The following is a 23,670-nucleotide window of genomic DNA, read 5'->3' as shown; positions in this document are numbered from 1 at the left end:
AAGTCCAGGCCCAGGTTCTCCCCCCGGATGGTGACCAGGGTGCCCCCCTCGCGAGGCCCGCGTAGGGGGGTGATCTGAGGAGCACAGCACACCACAGGGTTATCGGAAGGTTAGAAAGGATAACGGCATCTGTGATACGAGTTGAATGTCAAAATGTGGGGTTCTCACGATCGCTCAGGGGTGGAGGGTTGTTTACGAATGCGGGCGGGACAGTTATTTCTTTTTTATAACTGGGGATGCAGCCGTTAATTATGATTTTATTCACAAAAAGTGTGTGTGTGTGTGTGTAGGGGCAGATTAGCAGTTGTCTTCTGTCCCAGGCATGTATAATGAACCCCACACCCCTCAGATCATTGGATACTGTGTGAATGGGTATCAGCTCATTGGGTCCAGTACAGGAAGTCTGTTTATTACATCGTTTTAATTGGTCGTATCAAGCTGTGTGTGCTTGATACTGTAGCTATCTCTGCCATTATGTTTCAGAGTGTTCAACCTGAGTCTCTATCTGGGACATCAGACTAATACCAGGTTGTTGATAAGTCTATTAGTGAGAGCAGCCAGTCAAGCAGGCCTCCATTAGTTCAGACTGTCTTTCCCCACATTCACATCTTCAGCTCAATGAAACACCAGTCTTACACATGATAACTCCATTCATAATTGAACTGAGTCGAAGTGTAAAAAAGCATCAGATTTAATCAGAAAAATCTCATTTGGGTTATCGCAAGGGCCTGTGTGTGTGTGTGTGTGTGTATGTGTGTGTGAGAGAGAAAGTGTAAGTGTGTGTGTGTGTGTGAGAGCAGAGGCTTAGCTTGAGAGCATGTTAACCAGCGCTGATTAAAACCCCCTCAGTGTTCCTGCCATTGGAGGATCCACATATGGCTTGCAAAAACACAGAGCTCAGCCGGCCAATCAGATTAGGTTATTCCCTGACGTTCGCCATTTTGGCTCGAGCTGAGGTCATTGTGACCGAGAGCTGGACCAAAATCCTACAGATGGGAAGTGTGTGTGTGTGTGTGAGAGAGAGATCCACCCAGATGGATCTTGCAGGGTTAGCTCCTGACTGGTCAGACTGGCGGATGTACAGCAAACCTCAGAACAGGCCCACGTTTATCTCTGCCAAATAAAGCACATTTAGGTCCCAGTGGGACAGAGGGGCTATCATTACCAGCATTGTGCTGTGTCATTCTCTCTGCTGGTCCCAGAGGGGAAGACAGTTCTCATTATGATTGCATGGAAGGCTCATCCCTCACCGACAGAGGGGCTGAGGTGGGGCCTCTTGGGTGTTTGAAGGTATGGTTGGGAGGCTGTGCGTGTGCGTGTGTGTGTGTGTGTGATCGCTGAAGCTTGTGTTTTGGTTGTGCACGTGTTGGTCAGAGCAGTCAGAGTTGGCGACAGCAGGACGTTCTGTGACCGTGGGAGACCCCCAGCTCCAGGAGAACACGGCTGAATACAACAAACTAAACGTCTGAAGACCAGACTGAGAGTTGATGCTGTTATGGTCCTGCAGATTGGCAGGCCGGTGGGCCGGTCACGCTCGTATCCTGCACGTCTGACGGTGAATGAGACCCCTGGCTCATATCCTACTGAGAGGAGGGAGACTGGTGAGGACCGCGGCTACAACGCACGCAATTAGGGGGCCGCCGCAAAGCATTGTGGGTCTTCTCCTAGAACTGATCAGCATGGAAAGGGGAAAGGCCCTCCCCCTCTCTCTGGGAGAGAGAGAGAGGGGGGGGAGAGAGTGAGGGGGAGAGAGAGTGAGGGGGAGAGACAGAGGGACAGAGAGAGAGAGAGGGACAGAGAGAGAGGGTGAAAGAGGGAGAGAGAGTGAGGGGGAGAGACAGAGGGACAGAGAGAGAGAGAGGGACAGAGAGAGAGGGTGAGAGAGGGAGAGAGAGAGATGAATAAGTAAGGTGACGAGAAGTCACTTTTCATTAGGGCGACAGGCCGTTGATTAGATTTGTGACTTTGACAAGCTAATTGACGGTTTGGTGGAGGCAAACCCTTAATCACTGCTCCCCACTCCTCTGCTTCGCTCCAGAACAGATTGTTCACGGGTGATGTCAATGTAATGAAGAGTATTAGAATGTATGGTGGGGGGGGGGGGGGGGGGAGTTGAAGGTCTGGTCCTCAATGGGGGTGACAAGATGAAGGGTTTAAGGGGATGAGAGAAAGCTACAATATGCTGCTGTTCTGGTCGCCAAGCGTACGTACAGGAGGGGTGCCGCCCCGGAGGATAAATCAAACCACCCAGGAATGTCTGGGGAGAGCTGGGAGGCAGGGACGGCTTACGGTGGTTTAACAGGCTGGATGCTACACATCAATATGCTCCTCTTGTTCTTCTGAGCATCGCTGAACCTTGTTTTGACTTACGAGCTAAGCTAACGTGAGTCACGGTGACGGCTGTTCTGGACATGCCCGTGAAAACCCGATGCGTGTTAAGAACAACAAGGTGTGCGTTTGGTTTGGAATGCAGCCATGGCTCCAGAGAGTGGGCTATGTTCCAAACGGAGCCCGGCTGAGGTAGGCGAGTCACTGGGCTGGGCCTGTCAGCATCCCTCACTCCTCCCTGGAGAGGAGGGGATTCCCCCTTCATCCCTCCATCTTCCACCATCGTCACACCATCGTCCGTCCAGCGGAGAGGATTCCCCCTCGCTGATCCGTCCCCTAGCCCTCCATCACCATCTGTTCTGCCCGCTCGGTGTTTCGGATAGAGCGATAACCCTTATATCCATCCCTCCCTCCCTCCCTCCTCCCCTCTGCCCCCCACAGCCCCTCAGAGAGACAAGAGGAGAAAGGGGGGGGTAACTATCCTCCTCTCTAGTCTCTCCATCCATCCATCCAGATGAGGTCAGGACAGTTTACCGCCCAGAGAGCGATACACACCAGTGAAGTGGAGGGGTTATGTGTGTGTGTGTGTGTTCATCTGTTCAGAGGCTGCTGATGGCAGGGCAGAGGAGAGCTCTCGAGCTCCCAGGGGCAAACATGCGTCTGGTGTCCCTTCGTACACGAAGGAGGGCAGGACCATTCCCCTCCTCTGCTGAGGAGGGCACAGAGAATTGGCTGAGCGTGGAAAGACGATCTCCGTTTAAGCACTTCCTTGGTTCTGGAGCTGTGTACTGACTGGACTCCTGCTGCCCCATAAAACATGAAATATTCCACAAACAAACACCTGGGTGATGCGAGGGTGGGGAGGTGCTCACCTGGGTGATGCGAGGGTGGGTGCACCTGGGGTTGTGCTTGGGCCACTGGCTCTCTGGGTGGGGGCAGTGCTGCTTGAGGGTGCAGCGGCTCTCTCCCTTGCACCACACACAGCCGTACTGGGGGTTGGCCTTCAGACACAGGCCACAGCTGCCCCGCTGGGCCGCACACTTGTACAGGTGGACTGGAGGAGAGGGAGGAGGGGGGAGGAGAGGGAGAGAAGGAGGGAGGAGAGGGAGGGAGAGAGGGAGGGAGGAGAGGGAGGGAGAGAGGGAGGGAGGAGAGGGAGAGAAAGAGGGAGCGAGGGAGGGAGGGAGGGGGGGAGGAGAGGGAGAGAAGGAGAGAGAGAGGGAGGGAGGGAGGAGAGTGAGAGAAGGGAGATAGGGAGGGAGGGGGGGGAAGGAGGAGAGGGAGAGAAGGAGGGAGAGAGGGAGAGGAGAGGGAGAGGTAGGTTAGTGAGGCTTTAATGAGGCAACTTTTTCAGTTTAACTTGAAACATTTCTTTCCATGCAGGTGGACGAGCATGGAAAGGACACAGTTTTTGTTTTCTAAGGATGATCGGTTTTCCCGGTAATCGTCATATTCTTGGATATTTAAAACCGCACCTCTGTTGATGTCTATTTAGGGGCCTTTCCTCGATATCTTTCTCTCTCATGTAATGTATCAATTCTCAATCCCTGCAATGTCTTCTTTCTATATTCATCTCTCTCTCTTTCTTTCTATCCCTGACTCCAACCATACATCTCTCCATCCCATCCCTCTCACCATCAACCCTCCCTCCACTGCATCTTGCCTCTGCTCACCCGCTATATTATCATCTCATCTCCATGGAAACCATCCAGACATTCGCTTTTTAATTGCTATTACATACGTGTGATCTGTTCATTAAACGCCGAGCCGGACCAGTCCACTCAGCCCGCTCCAGGGGGGTGTCAGTGGTGTGTACTCCCCCCCCTCCTCCCTCCCTCAAACACACCAGAACTCCACATCAGTACAGAACCACTGACTGACCAGGGGTCGAGCAAGCTGGGCTTGCAGTCCAAACTAGGAACACTTAAGACTTCCTCACACACACACACACACAACCACACAGGCTTAGCAGGAGATATCAGCGGTGATGGGGTACTGTGGATAGGAGGTGTGAACATAACAAGCTAGACAGGGGAACGAGAGAGAGAGAGACAAAGAGAGAGAGAGAGAGAGAGAGAGAGAGAGGCAGGACGAAGCAGCAGGACGAAGAGGAAGAGAATCCAAGATAAGAGGTGAGAAGCTAACGAGGTGAACAGGAAGAGGCAGAGAGAGAGAGGGGGAGAGAGACATAGAGAAACAGAGAGACAGCGGGTGGAGAGACAGAGAAACAGAGCGAGAGAGAGAGACAGACTGTGGGGCGCTGACGGAAAGCAGATAAGAGCAATAGACAGAGAGGGGGAGGGACAGAGAGAAACAGAGAGATGGGGGAGAGAGAGAAAGAGGGGCTAAGGGGAGGGTAGAGAGGAGAGAGAGGAGAGAGAGAGAGAAGGGGGAGACAAGAGAGAGACAGAAACAGAGATATTAGAGGAGAGAGACAGAAACAGAGATATTAGAGGAGAGAGACAGAAACAGAGATATTAGAGGAGAGAGACAGAAACAGAGATATTAGAGGAGAGAGACAGAAACAGAGATATTAGAGGAGAGAGACAGAAACAGAGATATTAGAGGAGGGGTAAAGTTACCCAGGAGGCTTCTCAGTCTCCTGCACCAGGGGGACGGACCCTCGCACCGCCCGCCAGTTGCCATGGAGACCGTCTCCAAGGGCAACGGTGGTGAGGCAACGGCGATGTACGTGTGTGTTCATACGGGTCTGTGTATGTAGGTTTGTTTGTGTGGGCGTTAGTTCGTAGAGTTGTGCATGTTAAAGAGTATGTTATGGAGAGGTGTGTGTGTGCGAGAAACCTTATGAGTGCGTGACTGACTGACTGTGTATGTGTGTGTGACTGTGTGTGTGTGAGAGAGAGAGAGAGACTGTGTGTGACTGTGTGTGTGTGAGAGAGAGAGAGACTGTGTGTGACTGTGTGTGTGTGAGAGAGACTGTGTGTGTGTGTGTGTGTGTGTGTGTGAGAGAGACTGTGTGTGTGTGTGTGTGTGTGAGAGAGACTGTGTGTGTGTGTGTGTGTGTGTGTGTGTGGGAGAGCTCACCTTTGTTCTCGGCAGGGTTGTCGATGCTGAAGTCTCCGTTCCAGACGACCGTCAGGTCCACCGGCAGGCTGCTCATGTCCATCCCATCATACGAGTACTGTTGTCACGGAAACCAAAACACAGGAAGACGCACGAAAGTGAGAAAGTCCATGTTTAGTCACAACATCACCTGTTGCTGTGGCAGAAGTCACAACATCACCTACTAATGTGGGTAGGTGTGTGTCTGTGTGTGTGTGTGTGTATCCGGGCACCAGACTCACCGAGGTGTTCTGACACTGCACACTGGAGCTGTTGAAGCGCAGGGCGGGCACCCTCTGCTCCACCCCCTGGATGGTGAGCAGGCACTCGTAGCCTCGCTGGCCCGACTGCGGCTGAGGAAGGTTCTGGGCCCTGAGCGTGATGGGCTTCACCACCCCGACTGGGACCAGGATCTCCTCCACCGGCAGCAGCTGAGGGCACTCCTGCAACAGGCGCACCGAGAGCTGGTCAGGAGGACCAAAAAACCACAGAGCGAGGGGAGAGTTTACTTCCTCCGCACGGTTGGTGTTAGCATTAGCATCTGCATTAGCATCAGTATCTGCATTAGCATCAGTATCTGCATTATCATTAGCATCTGCGTTAGCATCTGCGTTAGCATCTGCGTTAGCATCTGCGTTAGCATCTGCGTTAGCATCAGTATTTGAATTAGCATTAGCATCAGTATCTGGATTAGTAATAGCATCCTCATTAGCATTCTCATTAGTATAAGCAGCAATGAGTTAGCTTTGCTGATATTCATTCAGTGTTAATGGATATATGTGCCCACTGACACAACTTTCATGGAGTTTATTGAACCAATAGGGATGTCTTCTGTACACAGCAGAGAGCAAGGAGGGTCATACACTCCGTGAAAAGAGGAACATGGGCATTTAGGGCTAACTGTGACATAATAAGAAGGGCATTAACCTGCATTAGTAGCAGAGTAGACTGTTTAACTGTGGAACAGACAGCTTGGCTTTGCAAATTATCCACTAGTTGGTATTTATTTGTATGTAATTGTTTTGCGGTAGTGGCTGACTAAAAATAGTGCTTCAATGACGACAAGTGATGAGCTAATGGTGGAAGAGCTGATGGAGGAAGAGGTGGAGGTGAGGTGTTGTGTATTAATCATGAAGGTCTCCACAGTATTTACTAATGCATTACTGGTCCTATCTCAGGGAAAACTCGTTCCTTTAAGCCTTTTATGAACAGTCCCTCCAGTCTGCAGGAGAGAGGATATTGAATGTAGTAAAGTACTACAAAAGAAGAGACAGCGATAGTGAGAGAGAGAAACACAGTTAAGAGTGAGAGAATTAACAAATATGGAAAAGAAGGTAAAAACGGTGGATTCGCACAAGAAAAGCAGAGCGCTTTATCAAGACACACAGAGAAAGAGAGGGAAAGAGAGACACACAAAAAGAGAGAGAGAGAGAGAGAGAGAGAGCAGATAAGGTGTCCTTTAGTTCCTGGAGTGGAGGAGTGAGGAAGGCGTGTTTGAGAAGGAGCCAGCCACGTTCGGGTGATAAGACTTATTTGAAGTTCATTAAAAGCCACTTGATTGGGTTAGGGCTGAATGACTGCCTGGGCGCGCCTGTGCAGCGTTTCTTCCAGACTATTTCAAAAGTCATTATAGATAAATGGCAGTTCTGCGTGCACGTGAGAGGGGGGGGGGGGGGGGGGGGGGGCACGTGTTCCCCCCCTGACCCAGTGGAGACCTCAGGGGGAACACGTCTCTGGGAAAAGACACTGGTAGGGACATGGAAGGCTCTTGATGGGATTTCAACAAACATGAAACAAGGAGGACTATTTGATCTAACAATCAAATCACACACACACACACACACACACACACACCCTCTGGAGTCATCTGTCATCGTGACAAGAAGCTAGGCAGATGGAAACCTCAGAATTTCAGATTTAACTCATCCCCCCAGCTCCACCCCCCCCCCCCCGCCCCACCCCTTCTCCCCCTATTTGATATCACCAAACAAATATTTCACATCCAGCCTCCGTCAAAACACGTACAAACACACATCTCCCCTCTCACACACAAAAAAGAATGCCCTTCTATACAAACACACACACGTTTATTACAGTTAAGTATTAAAGCGTCAGCACAGAAATTGGTATCTTCCCAGGAGACCACTGCCAAGTGACCCCCCCCCCCCCCCCCACGACGGTAGTGAGACCAAGTGGACCCTCAGTGGTGTGCAGACGGTCGTATATCCTGGCGGCAGCTTCCCATCTCTACGTTTAGACGTTAAGCTGATATACTGTCTACTGGTTTATAACCCCCCCCCCCCCCCACCCCATCTGGGTGATAAACAAGGCGATGGAGGGACCACCCTTGATGACCACACACACACACACACACAGATTCAGTACACACACACCCAAACAGACAACACAGAACACACACACACAACTGTCTAAAAATGAGTCACTACCATACATATAAAACACACCCAAACAACAGTGTCTGAGGGAAGCATGCGGACATTGAGCTTTCTTCAAGTCATCAAGCTGTGCCCTTAAACTTTCCAGGCGGGTATTCAGATAAAGCGACTCTGCCTGTCATCCTGTCTGGGAAGAACACTGCACAATCATGAGTCACACTCAATTACCTCTGCTGTTTAACTGAGGACTGAGAACCTCTCTCTGTCCCTCTCTCTGTCCCTCTCTCTGTCCCTCTCTCTGTCCCTCTCTCTGTCCCTCTCTCTGTCCCTCTCTCTGTCCCTCTCTCTGTCCCTCTCTCTGTCCCTCTGTCTATGTTGTCCTCTCTCCAGTGGCTCTTTCTTTACCTCTCAATCCCCCTCTCTTCCTCTCACAGATTTGTACCCCCCCTCCCCCCTCTCTCAGTCCCTCTCTCTGTACCTGGGGGAGTGACTTGGATCTGGTCACAATCAGCAAACGACCCTGGTAATGACAGTGATGAAAAGAGACGAGAGATAGAGAGTGGCGGGGAGAGGTAGGGAGCGAGGGAGCGTGATGTTGAGAGAGAAAGACAGGCGGAGAGAGTTGCGAGAGGGAGAGGAGATGGCCAGGTCCATTATTAGAGCAGTATAATAGCAATGTGTGAAGGTGAGGAGAATCTTGAGTCCCTGAGACTCACACACACTCTCTCTCTCTCTGACACACACACACACACCTGGCGCGATTAGTAAGGCAGGCCAGTGTTTTATTATCCGTCAGATAGCCCCGGGCAAAGACACTCTCTCATTCTTCCTCTTCCTCTCTCTAACTCTCTCTCTCCTTCACCGTCTTGCCTGTTCATCTCTCTTTTCTGCTCTACTTTCCTTCTTCTCCATCTCTCCTGTCTTACACTCATGAACCAGCTCTCTATCCTTTCATCCCTCACTTCCTTCCTCCCGGCTACCTCACCTCCACTTCCTTTTCCCCGGCCTTCATCTTTCTCTCGTTCCTTCACCCTCTCTCTCTCTTTCATTTCTCCTCCCATGTCCTTGTTTTCAGGCACACTTCATCTCATTTACGTGACTGTTTTCCATTGTGTGAACTCCTTTCCATCCTCCTCTTGCTCACTCAGAGTCTGTATGTGACTCACTGATGTAAACACTTAACTATCTCTGTCTGGATTCTGCAAAGGTTGCTGTCAATCATTACGACCAGCGCCAATGACCTCTGCTTAATACGATCTAGGTAGATGACCTGATCGATGAGGAGCTGGGGAACTCTCTCTCTCAACACGGGACCGCCCGCCCACTGCCAGACACCCACCTCCTGCCTCGTAGCGGGGATACATATTTCATAGTCTCTCTCTGGTCCCTCGGGGGTGAATATGTATGGAGAGAGGAGAGGTCTTCTCTAATGTAGAGAAATATATCCCTTTACTGGATTAGTGCCAAAGACAGGACAGGACAGAACTGGAGGGGAGGGAGGGAGGATGGAGGTTCTCACAGTCATACGACCGTCACAGACTCACTAAATAAGAGCGTCTCCCAGAGAGACGAGGGTAGAGACGCCGGTTGCCCTGACGATGCCCCATCACGTCCTGTCTGAGCTGCAGGTCCAAGTCCCCAGCCAATCAAAACATTGCTCCGCCCCCTATCTTTAACCTGGGTTAGGGTTAGGGTTGCATGTGCATGCTAACGACAGGCTCAGCCAGTAGGACGCCATCGCTCATCCCTGCTCATTTGAATATTGTCGGGTGGATTATTTAGATCACTTCCTGAAATCCCTTAATTGGAACAGCACACTGAATTTCATCTGGTAGGGTCAGGGAGAGGGGCATCCTATTTCACTGAGCAAAGTTGACTTGTTGCCACTTATGGGATTTGTGTGTGGGTGTTGTGAGTGGTGTGTGTGTGTGTGTTTTTTTAGCCAAGTCATTAATTCACTGTGGCGCCCAATTTACCTCCAATCCCCGACCCTCAGTCCGTGGGGTTAATTAAATCCAAATTAAAGTCATTAAGACCCTGAAACACCTGCTTTTTAAGACAGCAGTCAAACAAAAACATGTGGTGAGATGTCATTAACGTGCTAATGTTAAATCCCCTCCGCTTTGTACGGACCTGTGTGTATCAGCTGCACAAAGGAAAACCAATCCAACCATCATTCCCAGTCAATATTGACTTGAGACGCTTGTTTAATTGGAAATACAAACTCACCAAGTCTCTGCCCAGCCCAGCGGCAGGGGTCAGAGAGATGATGACAGGATGAGGAGAGTCTTCCAGCCTGTGTGCTGTGCAGGTTGGGACTGTGAGGTGTGCAGTAGGACTGTGAGGGCTGTATGGTGTGCAGTAGTGCAGTAGGACTGTGAGGGCTGGATGGTGTGCAGTAGTGCAGTAGGACTGTGAGGGCTGTATGGTGTGCAGTAAGGTAGTAGGACTGTGAGGGCTGTATGGTGTGCAGTAGGACTGTGAGGGCTGTATGGTGTGCAGTAGGACTGTGAGGGCTGTATGGTGTGCAGTAAGGTAGTAGGACTGTGAGGGCTGTATGGTGTGCAGTAAGGTAGTAGGACTGTGAGGGCTGTATGGTGTGCAGTAGGACTGTGAGGGCTGTGAGGTGTGCAGTAGGACTGTGAGGGCTGTATGGTGTGCAGTAGTGCAGTAGGACTGTGAGGGCTGTATGGTGTGCAGTAGGACTGTGAGGGCTGTATGGTGTGCAGTAGTGCAGTAGGACTGTGAGGGCTGTGAGGTGTGCAGTAGGACTGTGAGGGCTGTGAGGGCTGTATGGTGTGCAGTAGGACTGTGAGGGCTGTATGGTGTGCAGTAGGACTGTGAGGGCTGTATGGTGTGCAGTAGGACTGTGAGGGCTGTATGGTGTGCAGTAGGACTGTGAGGGCTGTATGGTGTGCAGTAGGACTGTGAGGGCTGTATGGTGTGCAGTAGTGCAGTAGGACTGTGAGGGCTGTATGGTGTGCAGTAGTGCAGTAGGACTGTGAGGGCTGTGAGGTGTGCAGTAGGACTGTGAGGGCTGTGAGGGCTGTATGGTGTGCAGTAGTGCAGTAGGACTGTGAGGGCTGAACTCATCTCAGGAGAAGACATGTTGGAGTTTGTCAGTGTTGTTCAGAGCAGAGAGCAGGGTGACAGGCAGACTAGTGATCTTAATCACTGCCACCCCCCCAGGGCCAGATTAGCTTGCTGTTCCTGCCCCTCCCCCCCTGCCCCCCCGCCTCACCCTGCAGCGTCTGTCTTCAACGGCACACACAGAGGCTTCTAAACTGTCTAGCATGTATGGGCCCATGCAAACACACTCACCAAACATTTTCATTGAACCCATTTTCCATTTAACAAAAACACACACACACACACACACACACACACACACACACACACACACACAACCCTGCACCTTACATCCACCCCACCTTTTACCGAACAAACAGACACACAGACACACACACCCCGAGGGCCAAGCCAGTGCCAGGAACAGAGATGTAACAGAGCCAGTTCTGTAGCTCATCCTGCAAAGCAGAGCCTCTAATTAATTTGAGTCTGCTTCAAGGAGAACCGACCGCTGCCAATACTATTGATAATTCACATGCTATAAGCTGTCAGTGGGAATAGGGCTGGGGATGGGAAAATGGCTCGTTTTCATCAGATTTGGAGGCGTTTGAAGTGCAGTTGGTTGGCCTGGATGTGCCAGGAACACAGGCACAGCAGCGCACGTGTTTACAAAGGTCTCTGAAAGACGCCACTGAATATCTAACTACACGACACAATATCCCAAAAGAAAAAGTCTAGAATAAAAAACGAAACGCAGACGCGTCTCGTCATCAGTCTAACAGGAAAGTGAGAGGACGAGTCCACTTCCTGAAGAGAGCCCGTCTCTGAATGACCTTTGACCCCTGCGGGTGTGGCATGCTCACCTCAGGCGTCTTGACCCTGCCCTCCTGGAAGGAGCAGGTGCGCGGGTCGTGGGTGCAGTCGTGTTTGTATTTGCACCAGTGGCACTGGTACGGAGAGCTCACACAGGACAGACACCTGGGGGAACACAGGAGGAATCAAATCTGAATCACACTGGAGGAATCGCATCTGAATCACACTGGAGGAATCGCATCTGAATCACACTGGAGGAATCGCATCTGAATCACACTGGAGGAATCGCATCTGAATCACACTGGAGGAATCGCATCTGAATCACACTGGAGGAATCGCATCTGAATCACACTGGAGGAATCGCATCTGAATCACACAGGAAGAATCGCATCTGAATCACACTGGAGGAATCGCATCTGAATCACACAGCAGCCGAGTGATTAATGAAGGCAGGTGTAGGAGCGGACAGGAGACTTACGACATGTGGACGCTGCAGTCGTAGAACACAAAGCTTGTGTTAGCGAAGGCCAGCCCGGTCTCTTTAGACCTGAGGTAGAGCTGAACAATCTGGTGGTCGCCTGGAGAACACAGGAGGAACAGGAGAACGTCTCAATTCAGGCACGGCGTCACAGTTCCACATCACCAGGCCACGACAGCCGCCATTGGTTCAGGCTGCTCGCAGCCTGTTGCTAAGCCTAAAGGGTTTTTATCTTCAGAGGAGCATTATGTTTTGATAGGGCCAAGTCTCGTTCACCGTATATGGTTTGATAATACAAGCTACCCAGAACTACCCTCCAGGGAGCAACGCATTCTCTGCTTCGTCTTTCAGAGTGTCTTTGACAAACGGAAGGTTTAGGATAAAACAAGACCAGGAGAGAGCCATGGTGTGTGTGTGTGTGTGCGTGGGAATGTGTGTGTGTGTGTGAGTCCTTAAGTGTGTGTGTGTGAATAAGTGTGTGTGTATCTGATGTAGGTGTCTTTTTGTCTGGCTCTAATGAAGGATTCCATGTTTAATTCAACAGTGCGTCCGCATGGACATCTCTATGCTCAAAGGAGAGTGGGCTCTCTCTCTCTCCCTCTTCTCCTCATCTCTTCCCGCCCTCTCCCCTCCCACCCTCTGTGCATCCATCTCCATGTCACGCCATATTCTCTTTTCTTTCTTTGCCTCCTTTTCGCTCGCCCACTCTTCCACGGCCATAGACAGAAAGGGACTCATTCATCAATCAACACAGAGGACTGCAGACAATGAATCTGTCCTAATTAGTCCACCAAAACGTTACTTTGATGCCTGGCACGCACATGGACACTACCTGCTAAACACGCTCACACATCGAGTCCCACCAAAGGAAAGTGACTGACGAGAAGATTGAAGAGGTCGGATCAATTATTTTGTGTGCAATGTGACACGTCCTTCTTATGTTAATATATGCAGAGGGAGAGAGGAGGTAGAGGGAGTGAGATACAAGATACAGAGAGACAGAGAAGGTAGAGAGAGCGAAAGCGAGAAAGACAAGGTAGAGAGAGTGAGTTTGTTTGTGTGAGCATCGCTGCATGTTTGTATTACAGCAGCATCAAAAGCTTTATATAATGCTATGAAGAACGCTGAACAAATGTTCCTAATTCCCCCAAGTCCCCTCAGGCTTCTCCTCTGTCACTCTCACATCTGTGAAAGTGTTTGCCTGGATATTTCTGCATCAACAGCATGTGTGAGAGCAACAGCATGCTTGTGTCAGTTGTGTACAAAATACACAAATTACAGTGTTTATTATAAGGAATGAGTCACGGTGCTTTGGAACTGGAGCTGCATAAATAAGAATGTATGCATGTCTAGCAGTAACCTCAACTGCACATATGCTATCGTATAACCGTGTGTGCATGTGACTGTGTGTGTGTGAGACACTGTGTGTGTGAGACACTGTGTGTGTGTGAGACACTGTGTGTGTGAGAGACTGTGTGTGTGAGAGACTGTGTGTGTGAGAGACTGTGTGTGTGAGAGACTGTGTGTGTGTGTACTGTGAGCAGGGGTCGTCTCAGTGCCCCAGCCCTGTAATTTCATGGTGGGCTGGGCTCTCAGGAGTCAGTCTGGTGTGGAAGGTGAAGGTGTTATTATTCATGCAGAGCTTCATACTAGGTCACTGCTGGCTTCCTCTCTCACCTGTAGGGAAGCCAGTCACCTGCTAATTCTCCTAATGTATAGTGCCTGGCTCCAGTGTCACATGTGAAACACTCAAGGTGGACCCTTCAGTTAGTCTTTTCTCCATGGGCCTCATTACTAGCGCTGCAGTTTATGAGCCGGACACGATTAAAAAGGGATTTGCTAATGGTGCTGTGGGTTCTGGTTGTTACAGGATAGTCTTTTGTTGTTACAATATCGTATTTCAATACACCTGAAGAAAAACGATTAAGATTTTTTTTTTTTTGGGGGGGGGGGGGGGGGAGAGCTTGTTAACCATCCATGACGAGGAGAGACAGGAAGAGCGAGGGGATGAGAAGAAACAAGGAGAACAGTTTTCCTACTCCATCTCTCCTTCTCTCTCTCTTCCCTCCCTTCTCATCTCAGCGGCGGCGAGCGTTCATCTCTCCGTTTTCTCCCAAAGAAACTGAAATAGAGAATCCCTCCTCCGACCCTGTCACCTGGAAGCAGCGCCGGTGCGGGCGGAGGGATATGCCACTGCGCTCAGGGCTGCCAGGGTCCCATCACTCCTTCTGTTCCACATCCACTCGGGTGAGAGAGGAAACAAGTCCCACTTGCTCAGGGACAATTGTTCATTAAATGATTAAATGTTGCCTGGAGCAGATCTCAGTGGCCTGCAGGCTAGGACTGGTGATGGGGGAACTGAATCCCTCCTAAACCAGGGCAGGGAGACAGAGACCATGCGGGCCGTGCGAGCACTGATGCAGGTGTAGCAGGCTCCCTCTCTCTCTTGATGTTTGTGTACGACAGGTGTTAACTCCCTGAAAATGGGCACTCAGGCAGATTTCATTCCCGCCTCCAAACAGAATAAATAAGTCTCTTCATTTAGCTGCTAATTACGGCAGAGGGAACGCCATTAATTCAGCCCCAGCACGTCCACCCTACTGATTTAGACCGTCGCATGACCTTGTTAGAGACCTACCCATAACCTCGTTCGGACCCATCTTTACCTTTCCTAATGAACAAGCCCTCGCTAACTTTCTAAACGAGTGAGACCTACTCATCTAAAATAAGAGATCTACATATACCCTCTTTAATGAAGGAGACCTACCCACCCCTGAGTTAGTGACACCTTTCCGTACCTTGGTTAAAGGGTGAGACCTACCCACCCCTGAGTTAGTGACACCTTTCCGTACCTTGGTTAAAGGGTGAGACCTACCCACCCCTGAGTTAGTGACACCTTTCCGTACCTTGGTTAAAGGGTGAGACCTACCCACCCCTGAGTTAGTGACACCTTTCCGTACCTTGGTTACAGGGTGAGACCTACCCACCCCTGAGTTAGTGACACCTTTCCGTACCTTTGTCGGTGATGATGCGAGGCACCTCCTTCTCGGCAGGTGAGCTGCACCTGATCCGGTTCCCCTCCACCAGCCCGTCCATCTCAGCCAGGTCCTCGAAGGTGCAGTTCACCCCCGCGGACAGTTCCGGAACGTTGTGGGCCTCCAGGATCAACTGCCGGAAGCGAAGAACCACAGAGATGCTCAGACTAACGTGAGACGGAGGGGGTTGATTTGTACAGCTGTATGTGATTGAAATGGTTATTAAAAACCACTTGAAGTTATTTGAGTGTGTTGGTATGGTAACACAGGGTTAACGGCGGGCGAAGAAGACACTCAAACGCGGCAGTAGCGAGTCAGACAGCCACGAGGAGCGCCATGACGATGGCAGAGAGCAGGACTCGACGATCTGTGACGCGTGATGGAAAACACTGAAACATTAAGGGCTGCAATACAGGAGATCCTGGTGTGAGCACGCTCACATGCTTCCTGTTTAGATGTCCAAGCGACATCAACCACCTCCCTCTCTCCCTCCCCCTCTCTCTTCCTTCCTCCCTCCTTCTCCCCTCTGTCTTCCTCCCTCCCTCCCTCCTTCTCTCTCTCCCTCCCTCCGCTCTGACATTAATGCCTTTCAGTGGACATGAAAGAAACAGAAAATGAGGAAGGGAGTGAGTGAGGGATAAACTGAGGGGAGAAGAGAGAGAGAGACAAGACCAAATAAGTAAAGAGTGTGAGAATGACAGCCAGAGCAGTATGAAAAGAGCAGTGGGATGACTGAGCGGGGGGGATCTGCTGGTGTTTGTAATCCAGGCAGATTCTTTGTGGTTTCTCATCTGGCGGACGGCAGAGCCAGGGCTGCTGCCTCTACCATGCCACATTACGGCCTCCCACAATGCACTGCAGCTGTCTGACGCCCTGACACCTGGGTCACACTTTGGAGAGACAGAGGGGGAGAGAGAGAGAGGAGGAGACAGAGCCACAGAGAGGAGAGAGACAGAGAGAAAATAAAAAAGGTTTTCATTGAACAAGTGGGAGGAGAAAACAGGGGGCAGGTGAAGAGGGGTTGGGACTAAGGTATACATATTTATGGGAGAGTTTGGTGGGCTGAGGCATTGATTCTTGCCACCGTCTGCATTACACGTGTGATACAAGGAGAGCTCCTTTACTGCACAGAAGGGCTGACCTGGATGGTTTTTATATTGCTGTTTAATGAAAAGGACAGACGGACGTGAAACCACGCATGCATGCACACACACACACACACACTTATATTAAATCTGGGGATGAACAGACAAGGCCGTCTCTCTCCTTTCCTCATCTCTCTCCTTTCCTCATCTCTCTCCTTTCCTCATCTCTCTCCTTTCCTCATCTCTCTCCTTTTCCTCATCTCTCTCCTTTTCTCATCTCTCTCTCCTTTCCTCATCTCTCTCCTTTCCTCATCTCTCTCCTTTCCTCATCTCTCTCCTTTCCTCATCTCTCTCCTTTTCCTCATCTCTCTCCTTTTCTCATCTCTCTCCTTTTCCTCATCTCTCTCCTTTTCTCATCTCTCTCTCCTTTCCTCAACTCTCCCTCCTCAGTTAAATCAGTTTTCCCTTTAAGAAAGAGGGATGCAGGGAGTTTCTTTGGAGCAGGGCACAGGCAAACCCCAACCACAGGGTGACGCCAAGATGAAAATCACCTTGTTTTACTGTACCGTCTAGGGAATGTTACACACTAATGCCCTACTGACTTCAGTATAGGCCATGATGGATTGTGTTGCGTCGCCATGGCAAAGTGGAGAGAACACAGTTGTTTTGAGGCAGTCGTGTGGTTCAATGTCAAAGCAGATCTTTTCACCTGCGACTACAGAGGCAGAGAGCTCAGGGTAACATACGCTTCCTGTCGATGTCCACGAGGAAACTAGGATCGGATGTGCCGTGTTGCGGGCGGCGTGTGCTGAATCATATTTTACAGACAGAAATTTGCACCCAGCAGGTGTCGTTGTGTCGAGTACAGCTTCCCTGCAAGGGCAGGAGTGACCAAAGTACAGAGAGAAAAAAGAATGAGTCTGGTTTTAATAAATACATTTAAATGGTTGGTAACGCTGAAAGGGTTTTTCAGGAGTCTTTCCAGCTTATCTTTTTAAACTAATATTTTATTTCATAAAGGTCAGGTAGCCGGTTTGGATGCCAAATGTTCCAGCAATCAATTGGATTTTGGGGTCTGTGGCTGAGACCTGGAGATGGCTGCTCACACTGAAAAGGTTAAACACTCCCAAGCTCTCACAAACACACACACACACAAACACACACACACACAAACACACACACAAACACACACACACACACACACACACTCCTCTCCGTCTATGAATCTCATTATTTGAAACAGATGTGGAGCAGAACATGGTCTGGGTGTGTTGTGTTTGGGTCGGCGCTGGATGAAGAGGATGATTCATCAGAGCTTGGCCTTAAGGGTTCACATTTACACATCCAGGCCCCTGGCCTTGGAGATTAAAACCCATTTCAAAATCTCCATTAAATGGGGAAATTGGACAGTAATGTGATATCATGGATGGATGAACAGTCTAAACATGCAGTCTATATGTGTATTCCTGGTAAATACTGTGTGTGTGTGTGTGGGGGGGTGGTGCTCGGCCGGTTGGCATAGCGATCGCAAAGCGCTCGTGGACAGTTGTGACTGCCGTCCTAGTGGCTGTGTTTGTGTCGTAATCTGATTGGGCGGGAGGCGGGAGGGGTGCTGAGATTACAGGAGGATGGCGAGGGTGAACGCTTTGATGGGCTTACAGACACAGGAGCTCGGTGGGGGGGGGGGTTCCCATCGCTCTGACACACACCCTGGGAAAGACACACACAGGGAACGCCCCCCCCCCCCCCCACACACACACACACACACACACAGGGAACACCCCCCCACACACACACACACACACACACACACACACACACACAAACACACACACACACACACACACACACACACACACACACACACAGGGAACACCCCCCCACACACACACACACACGCGCGCAATATACACTCACTCATGGAGGGCCACAAACACACACGGAGAATGTGACTTAACTTCAACCAGGCCTTCAGCTTCCTGTAACTGTCTTTGGTTCCCCATAGGACGTTGATTGAGTAGTTCGTACCCAAACAGATAAATCGGAGCTTCACAAGATGGATTTTTAGCGAGGTTGTGTTTTCCACAATCCAGCTGTCTAGCCCTATCCAGGCCAGCTGCTCGGACGTGCAGTTAGGTGGGGTGATTAGGTTAGGACTGCTTTCTGACGAACATGAGGAAGGCCTAACCGCGTTAGCGCCAAACAGCGTCAATAACTCCTGCACTGACAAGGCTCACGGGCTGTTTCCTGTATGCTCAGGCTGGGCTGGCAAAGAATGGGATCACTCTGGGTTTTGGTCCAGGGCTATGATGTCATCGTGGTCAGTAACTTGTTGCAGACGTACCGGACTGTGTGTTTATAAGGTTTATGCTTTGTTTACGGTCAATGCTAGCTGTCCAAATGTACGCGTTATGTTCGTAATCGGAAAGAAATACATTTTGTTGATTAGGTGAAACAGATTGATGCAGTTTATGGTTAAAGCATGTTTAATTCATGTTTAATAGCTACAATGAAATGTTTATGCACTGTCGCTGTGCAATACTTGGGAGCAGGAGAGAGTTCAAACGACTCACCGTTACGCTGAACTGAGACACAGAGATGTTGTTTGGGTGGACGCTGAGACGAACACACTGTTTGATGTCCGATGCGAAGCGACGAGGCTCCGACGAGCGCTCGCATTTCTCCTTCTTGGTGCACCTGTGAGAAAGGAAAAATCACAGAGTCCATTATTCTCATGTAACATCCCCATGTACCAGAGCTAGCTACCCGGTAACCCGACCACATCCTCTTTCACCCTCTCCCACCTGTAAGCACCTGGGAAAAGGAGAATGTTAGCGAGGTAGCTAGCTAGCTTAGCGATACCTGAGCGGGCGTGTTCAGAAACATTTATCATATTTCTCAGGCGGCAGAATAGAGACTCACTTGAAACCCCTGGGCACATTCTTCAAGGGGGGATTTAAAAACAATGGCTGCCCTATTTGTGGAAGTAGAGCTGTTCCATTGGGACAAGAGGAGACAGGCCGCTTCTTTGTGACAAAGTTCTTAATGAAGGGCATTCATGGGCAGTGCCAAGTGCAGGTGGAGGGGGGAGGTGTGATATTGAAAACCCTTGTCCCCTCACCCCTTATTACTGCGCCAGGTGGTCTAATCCACTCTATTACAGAGCATTATGTGGTTTGGTAAAATAAACCTGTTCCCTTTGGTCATCGGAAAACTTACTAGCTTACATTTCAACACATTGTTTTTTTTTGACATGTGACAACCTCCATTAGCTCAGAGAACAACTGAATAGCAGTGCTATTACAGCAGGTGCATGAGAACATTGCAAGGATCGTCTTTCAATGCGCTTAAGTCGGCTATTCCGAATAGACCCCCCAGCCCATTGTTTTCTCTACTAACTAAAGCCATGAGGTGAGGTTTGAATATGGTAAGTTAAGCAACTGTATTTTTGTACATGGAAGTACCACCATAATGGAACCATTTAGCGCTTAAAGTTGTGAATGTACAATGCCTGTCTACTGTTCGTTAGTTTTATGAATGGTGTGAGTATTTTCCTAACCCTTAAAAACTAAAGATCAATGTGTGAAGCCACCCCTACTTCTCCTACACTTCAACATAACCCTCCCCAAACCCCAATTTTGCCTACAATCCCTTAGAATCCTACATTGTTTAATCCCCATTGATTTGAACAAAAACTTCCAGTGCAATTAACAAGCAAATCTCCAGAGAGAGAGAGAGAGAGAGAGAGAGAGAGAGAGAGAGAGAGAGAGAGAGAGAAAGAGAGAGAGAGAAGTCCTCAGGAGACTGGAGACAGTGACAGGGCTACAGACAGGGTGACAGTTGAGATACTCTAATACTTTCTACACAGAAGTAAGGAGCTTTTCATCTGGAGGGAGGGGGGAGGGAGGGGGGAGGTAGGGGGGGAGGGAGAGGGGGAGGGAGGGAGAAATAGAGAGAGGAAACAGGAAAACTGCAGGAAACAGCGGAGGCAGACACAGTGTGTATAGTGAAGTTAAGCGGCCTAGGCACCAGAAAAGAACTCTACGAGACAGAATGGAAGGAGAAATAATCTCCTCTGAAGTGGAGGATAAAAAGAAGAGAAGAGAAATGTGTGTGTGTTAGGTGGGGGGTGGATTTAGGAAGGCAACAATCGTTTTCCGCAGCTTTTACGGTGAGGTTTCTGAGCTAAGCAGGTCTGAGAAGGTTTTAATCACAGCATGCCCCATTGTGAGGTTCCATCAGTCCTGTTCCTTCATTCTATTGCTGATTTAATACCCTGAGTTGTATATAAAGCCTAAGGCGGGCGCTACACACACACACACACACACTCTCCGTCACTCTCACACACACCCACACGCATACACTCACCTTGGTTTGTGTCCCTAGCTTGCACCCACTGCTGATAACTATTGAGTTGTGGAATGGAAACGTGTGTGTGTGTGTATTAGTTCGAGAATGAGACTGCAAAAGTGAATAATACCATCGTATAGACGATACCTGTAAAGGGAAACCAGTTATGTTGTCTGGTTTAGAGATTCAAGGGGGCGGAGTTCTGGTTCCCGCCGTTACAGAAGCTGTCAAACCTCACTCATAACCTCACTCATCACATGAAACCCCTCCCTCTCCATGTGTAATCTCCCTCTCTTTCCGGACACTGTTCCCTCTGTGATTACAATGACCTGCATACAGACTGACCTCCCCACTGGAAACTCCAGGTAGTATTCAGGTCCAGCTTTATGTATTTGTGAGCAGCAGCATGCAATTGCAATCAACAGGGGTGAAAGTCACGCTGGCCCTTTAAGAACAAGACTAAAAGACACAGAGCAGGGCTGGACTCACATGGACCTGGGCTTTGTGTGTGTGTGTGTGTGTGTGTGTGTGTGTGTGTGGGGGGGGGGGGGGGGGGGCTTTAACAAGGGCAGTCACCTCTGGAGCCTAATACGTCCCTGTTTATGACATCATCTCTGTGGGACGCTACGCCAGTGAAGAGATGGGATGGAGAGAAATGGATTGGAGGAGAGAGGAGGGATGATGGAGGGTTACTTTGATGCCTGACTATGACATGTGTCGAACATGCATAATTGAGTGTGTGCACAAGCAGTGTGGTGGGTGTGAAGGTGGATGATAGCGAAGCGATTAGACTTGTGATGAATGTGTATCGCGGGGCTGATGAGCCAGCCAATAGGAACACCTGACAGCCTTGCCTCGTTAATACATTATCATTAGTGGGCTAAATCACACTATTTACAAGATGGAGGGGGGCCATTTGTTTGCCTTGTTATGCAAATGGATTGGTGAACATCGAGGAATATGATGTTTTAATGAATAATGAACAGGGTCTCAAATCACATGAAAGGGATCAATCACTGTAGGAGTTCCACTCAGCGATAGTGTCTCTCTCTCTTTCTCCCCCTCTCTCTCTATCTGCCTTCTCTCTCTGACACACTGGCCCACATCCACTTCACAGAGAGCATTAGCAAAGGAAAATATCTCATTTGCATTATCAAAAGAAAGCAATATTGGCCGTTTTCATATTTTCCTAATTTAAATATGTATGGCATTAAAACAACTGGCTCCTCGCTGTACAAATGAGACAAAACACTTCAGTAAATTAATATATATAACTGGAGTACTTACACAAGCTACCACTACTGACCACGGGCTGAAGATGCAGTACTGTACTATAGGTGGGGCATTTCCTGTTTGAAAGTCTTTGCTCTGTGTTATTTCCTCCCCTGTCTTCCCCTATCCTCTCTCCTCCCCTGTCCCCTCTTCTCTCCTCTCCTGTGTTCTGGCTCTTATTCTCTCCCTCTCCCTCTCCCTCTCCCTCTCCCTCTCCCTCTCCCTCTCTCTCTCTCTCTCCCTCTCTCTCTCTCTCTCTCTCTCTCTCTCGCCCCTCTGCTCTCCCTCTCTCCCCCAGTCTGTCCCTGTGCTTCAGTGCCCCTGTGTTGGCAGTGGTTCAGACATAGCCACTAAGCTTCTGTGGAGGCTAGCGCAGAGCTCTAATCAGAGGTTAGTGGGGGAGAACAGAACCAATATGCTCTGTATGAATGAGACAGACTACTGATGTGTCTGTCCCCACACACACACACACACACACACACACACACACACACACACACTCTTACAGTTACAAAGGGAGCTGAAAGGACTCGATTGCTAGTGAATGGGCAGTAATCTCCTCTCTTGTCTCTAGCCTGGCAGCCTTCTTTAAGGGTTAGGAGGAGGAGTACAGGAAGACAGGAAGAGAGGAGGAGTAGGGGAAGGAGTCTAAGTCATGGAGGCTTGCATGATCTCACCACAACCCTGTGGAAATACAGCACGTGCACCGCAATGTATGTCCTAACATATCATTACTGTTTTGATGATTCAAATTGCACAGGAAAATCTATCGTGATAAATATATCTGGATGTATGCATGAATGGATGTGCTGGATGCCGGCGATAGCTGAGAAGAGAGGGTTAAGACGGAGACAAGGGAAAGAGGGAGATATGGGACAGGAAGAAAGAAGTAGAGGAGTGGAGGTGGAGGTGGAGGAGAGATAGAGGGGAGAAGAGAGGGAGATGACTGGGGAGAAAGCGAGGTGGAGGAGAGATAGAGGGGAGGAGAGAGGGAGATGACTGGGGAGAGAGCGAGGTGGAGGAGAGATAGAGGGGAGGAGAGAGGGAGATGACTGGGGAGAGAGCGAGGTGGAGGAGAGAGGGCAGAGGGAGGTGGAGGAGAGAGGGCAGAGGGAGGTGGAGGAGAGAGGGCAGAGGGAGGTGGAGGAGAGAGGGCAGAGGGAGGTGGAGGAGAGAGGGCAGAGGGAGGTGGAGGAGAGAGGTGCTGATGCAGCAGACTGTGGGAGACTTTAGGTGTAATGCATATTTAATGTGAGAGAGGCAGTAAAGGTCAAGCGAGGTGGGAAATGAAAGCTATTAACTTTTCAGGGGCCGGCAGAGACACCATGCACTATCAGGAACGTCCCACTGCAGTCCTGGGGAGGGGGGGACGTGTCACACACACACACAGAGAGACACACAGAGAGACACACAGACACACAGACACACAGAGACACACAGAGACACAGAGACACACACACACACACACAGAGAGACACACAGACACATAGAGACACACAGACACACAGAGACACACACAGAGACACACAGAGACACAGAGACACAGAGACACACAGAGACACAGAGACACACAGAGACACACAGAGACACACAGAGACACAGAGACACACAGACACACAGAGACACAGAGACACACAGAGACACACAGACACACACAGAGACACACAGAGACACACAGAGACACACAGACACACACACAGACACACAGACACACTCGTGTGTTTATGTCTGAGAGACACAGGGACCTGGGTCTGCATGACTATAAATCCTGTTCCCTAGTC

The 23,670-nt window shown here is 49.9% G+C and overlaps 1 protein-coding gene across 1 annotated transcript in view; it reads right to left on the bottom strand.

Annotated features, from left to right (window-relative positions):
• The window catches only part of plxna4 (plexin A4), a 221,216-nt gene that overhangs the window by 53,075 nt on the left and 144,471 nt on the right, over positions 1 to 23,670 (bottom strand). The window contains exons 6-13 of the mRNA XM_084700986.1: positions 18,841 to 18,964; positions 15,162 to 15,315; positions 12,148 to 12,247; positions 11,720 to 11,834; positions 5,634 to 5,834; positions 5,374 to 5,470; positions 3,201 to 3,382; positions 1 to 74 (exon numbers count right to left, since the gene is read on the bottom strand). The exon at positions 1 to 74 is cut by the window's left edge and continues 78 nt beyond it. Of these exons, the coding sequence (XP_084557112.1) occupies positions 1 to 74; positions 3,201 to 3,382; positions 5,374 to 5,470; positions 5,634 to 5,834; positions 11,720 to 11,834; positions 12,148 to 12,247; positions 15,162 to 15,315; positions 18,841 to 18,964 (1,047 nt within the window). The remainder of the gene's footprint in view (positions 75 to 3,200; positions 3,383 to 5,373; positions 5,471 to 5,633; positions 5,835 to 11,719; positions 11,835 to 12,147; positions 12,248 to 15,161; positions 15,316 to 18,840; positions 18,965 to 23,670) is intronic.

This window comes from Hypomesus nipponensis, chromosome 7 (genome assembly GCF_054491055.1).
Source record: "Hypomesus nipponensis isolate SF chromosome 7, ASM5449105v1, whole genome shotgun sequence".
Taxonomy (NCBI): Eukaryota; Metazoa; Chordata; class Actinopteri; order Osmeriformes; family Osmeridae; genus Hypomesus; species Hypomesus nipponensis.
This window is presented reverse-complemented; position numbering and strand designations above follow the sequence as displayed.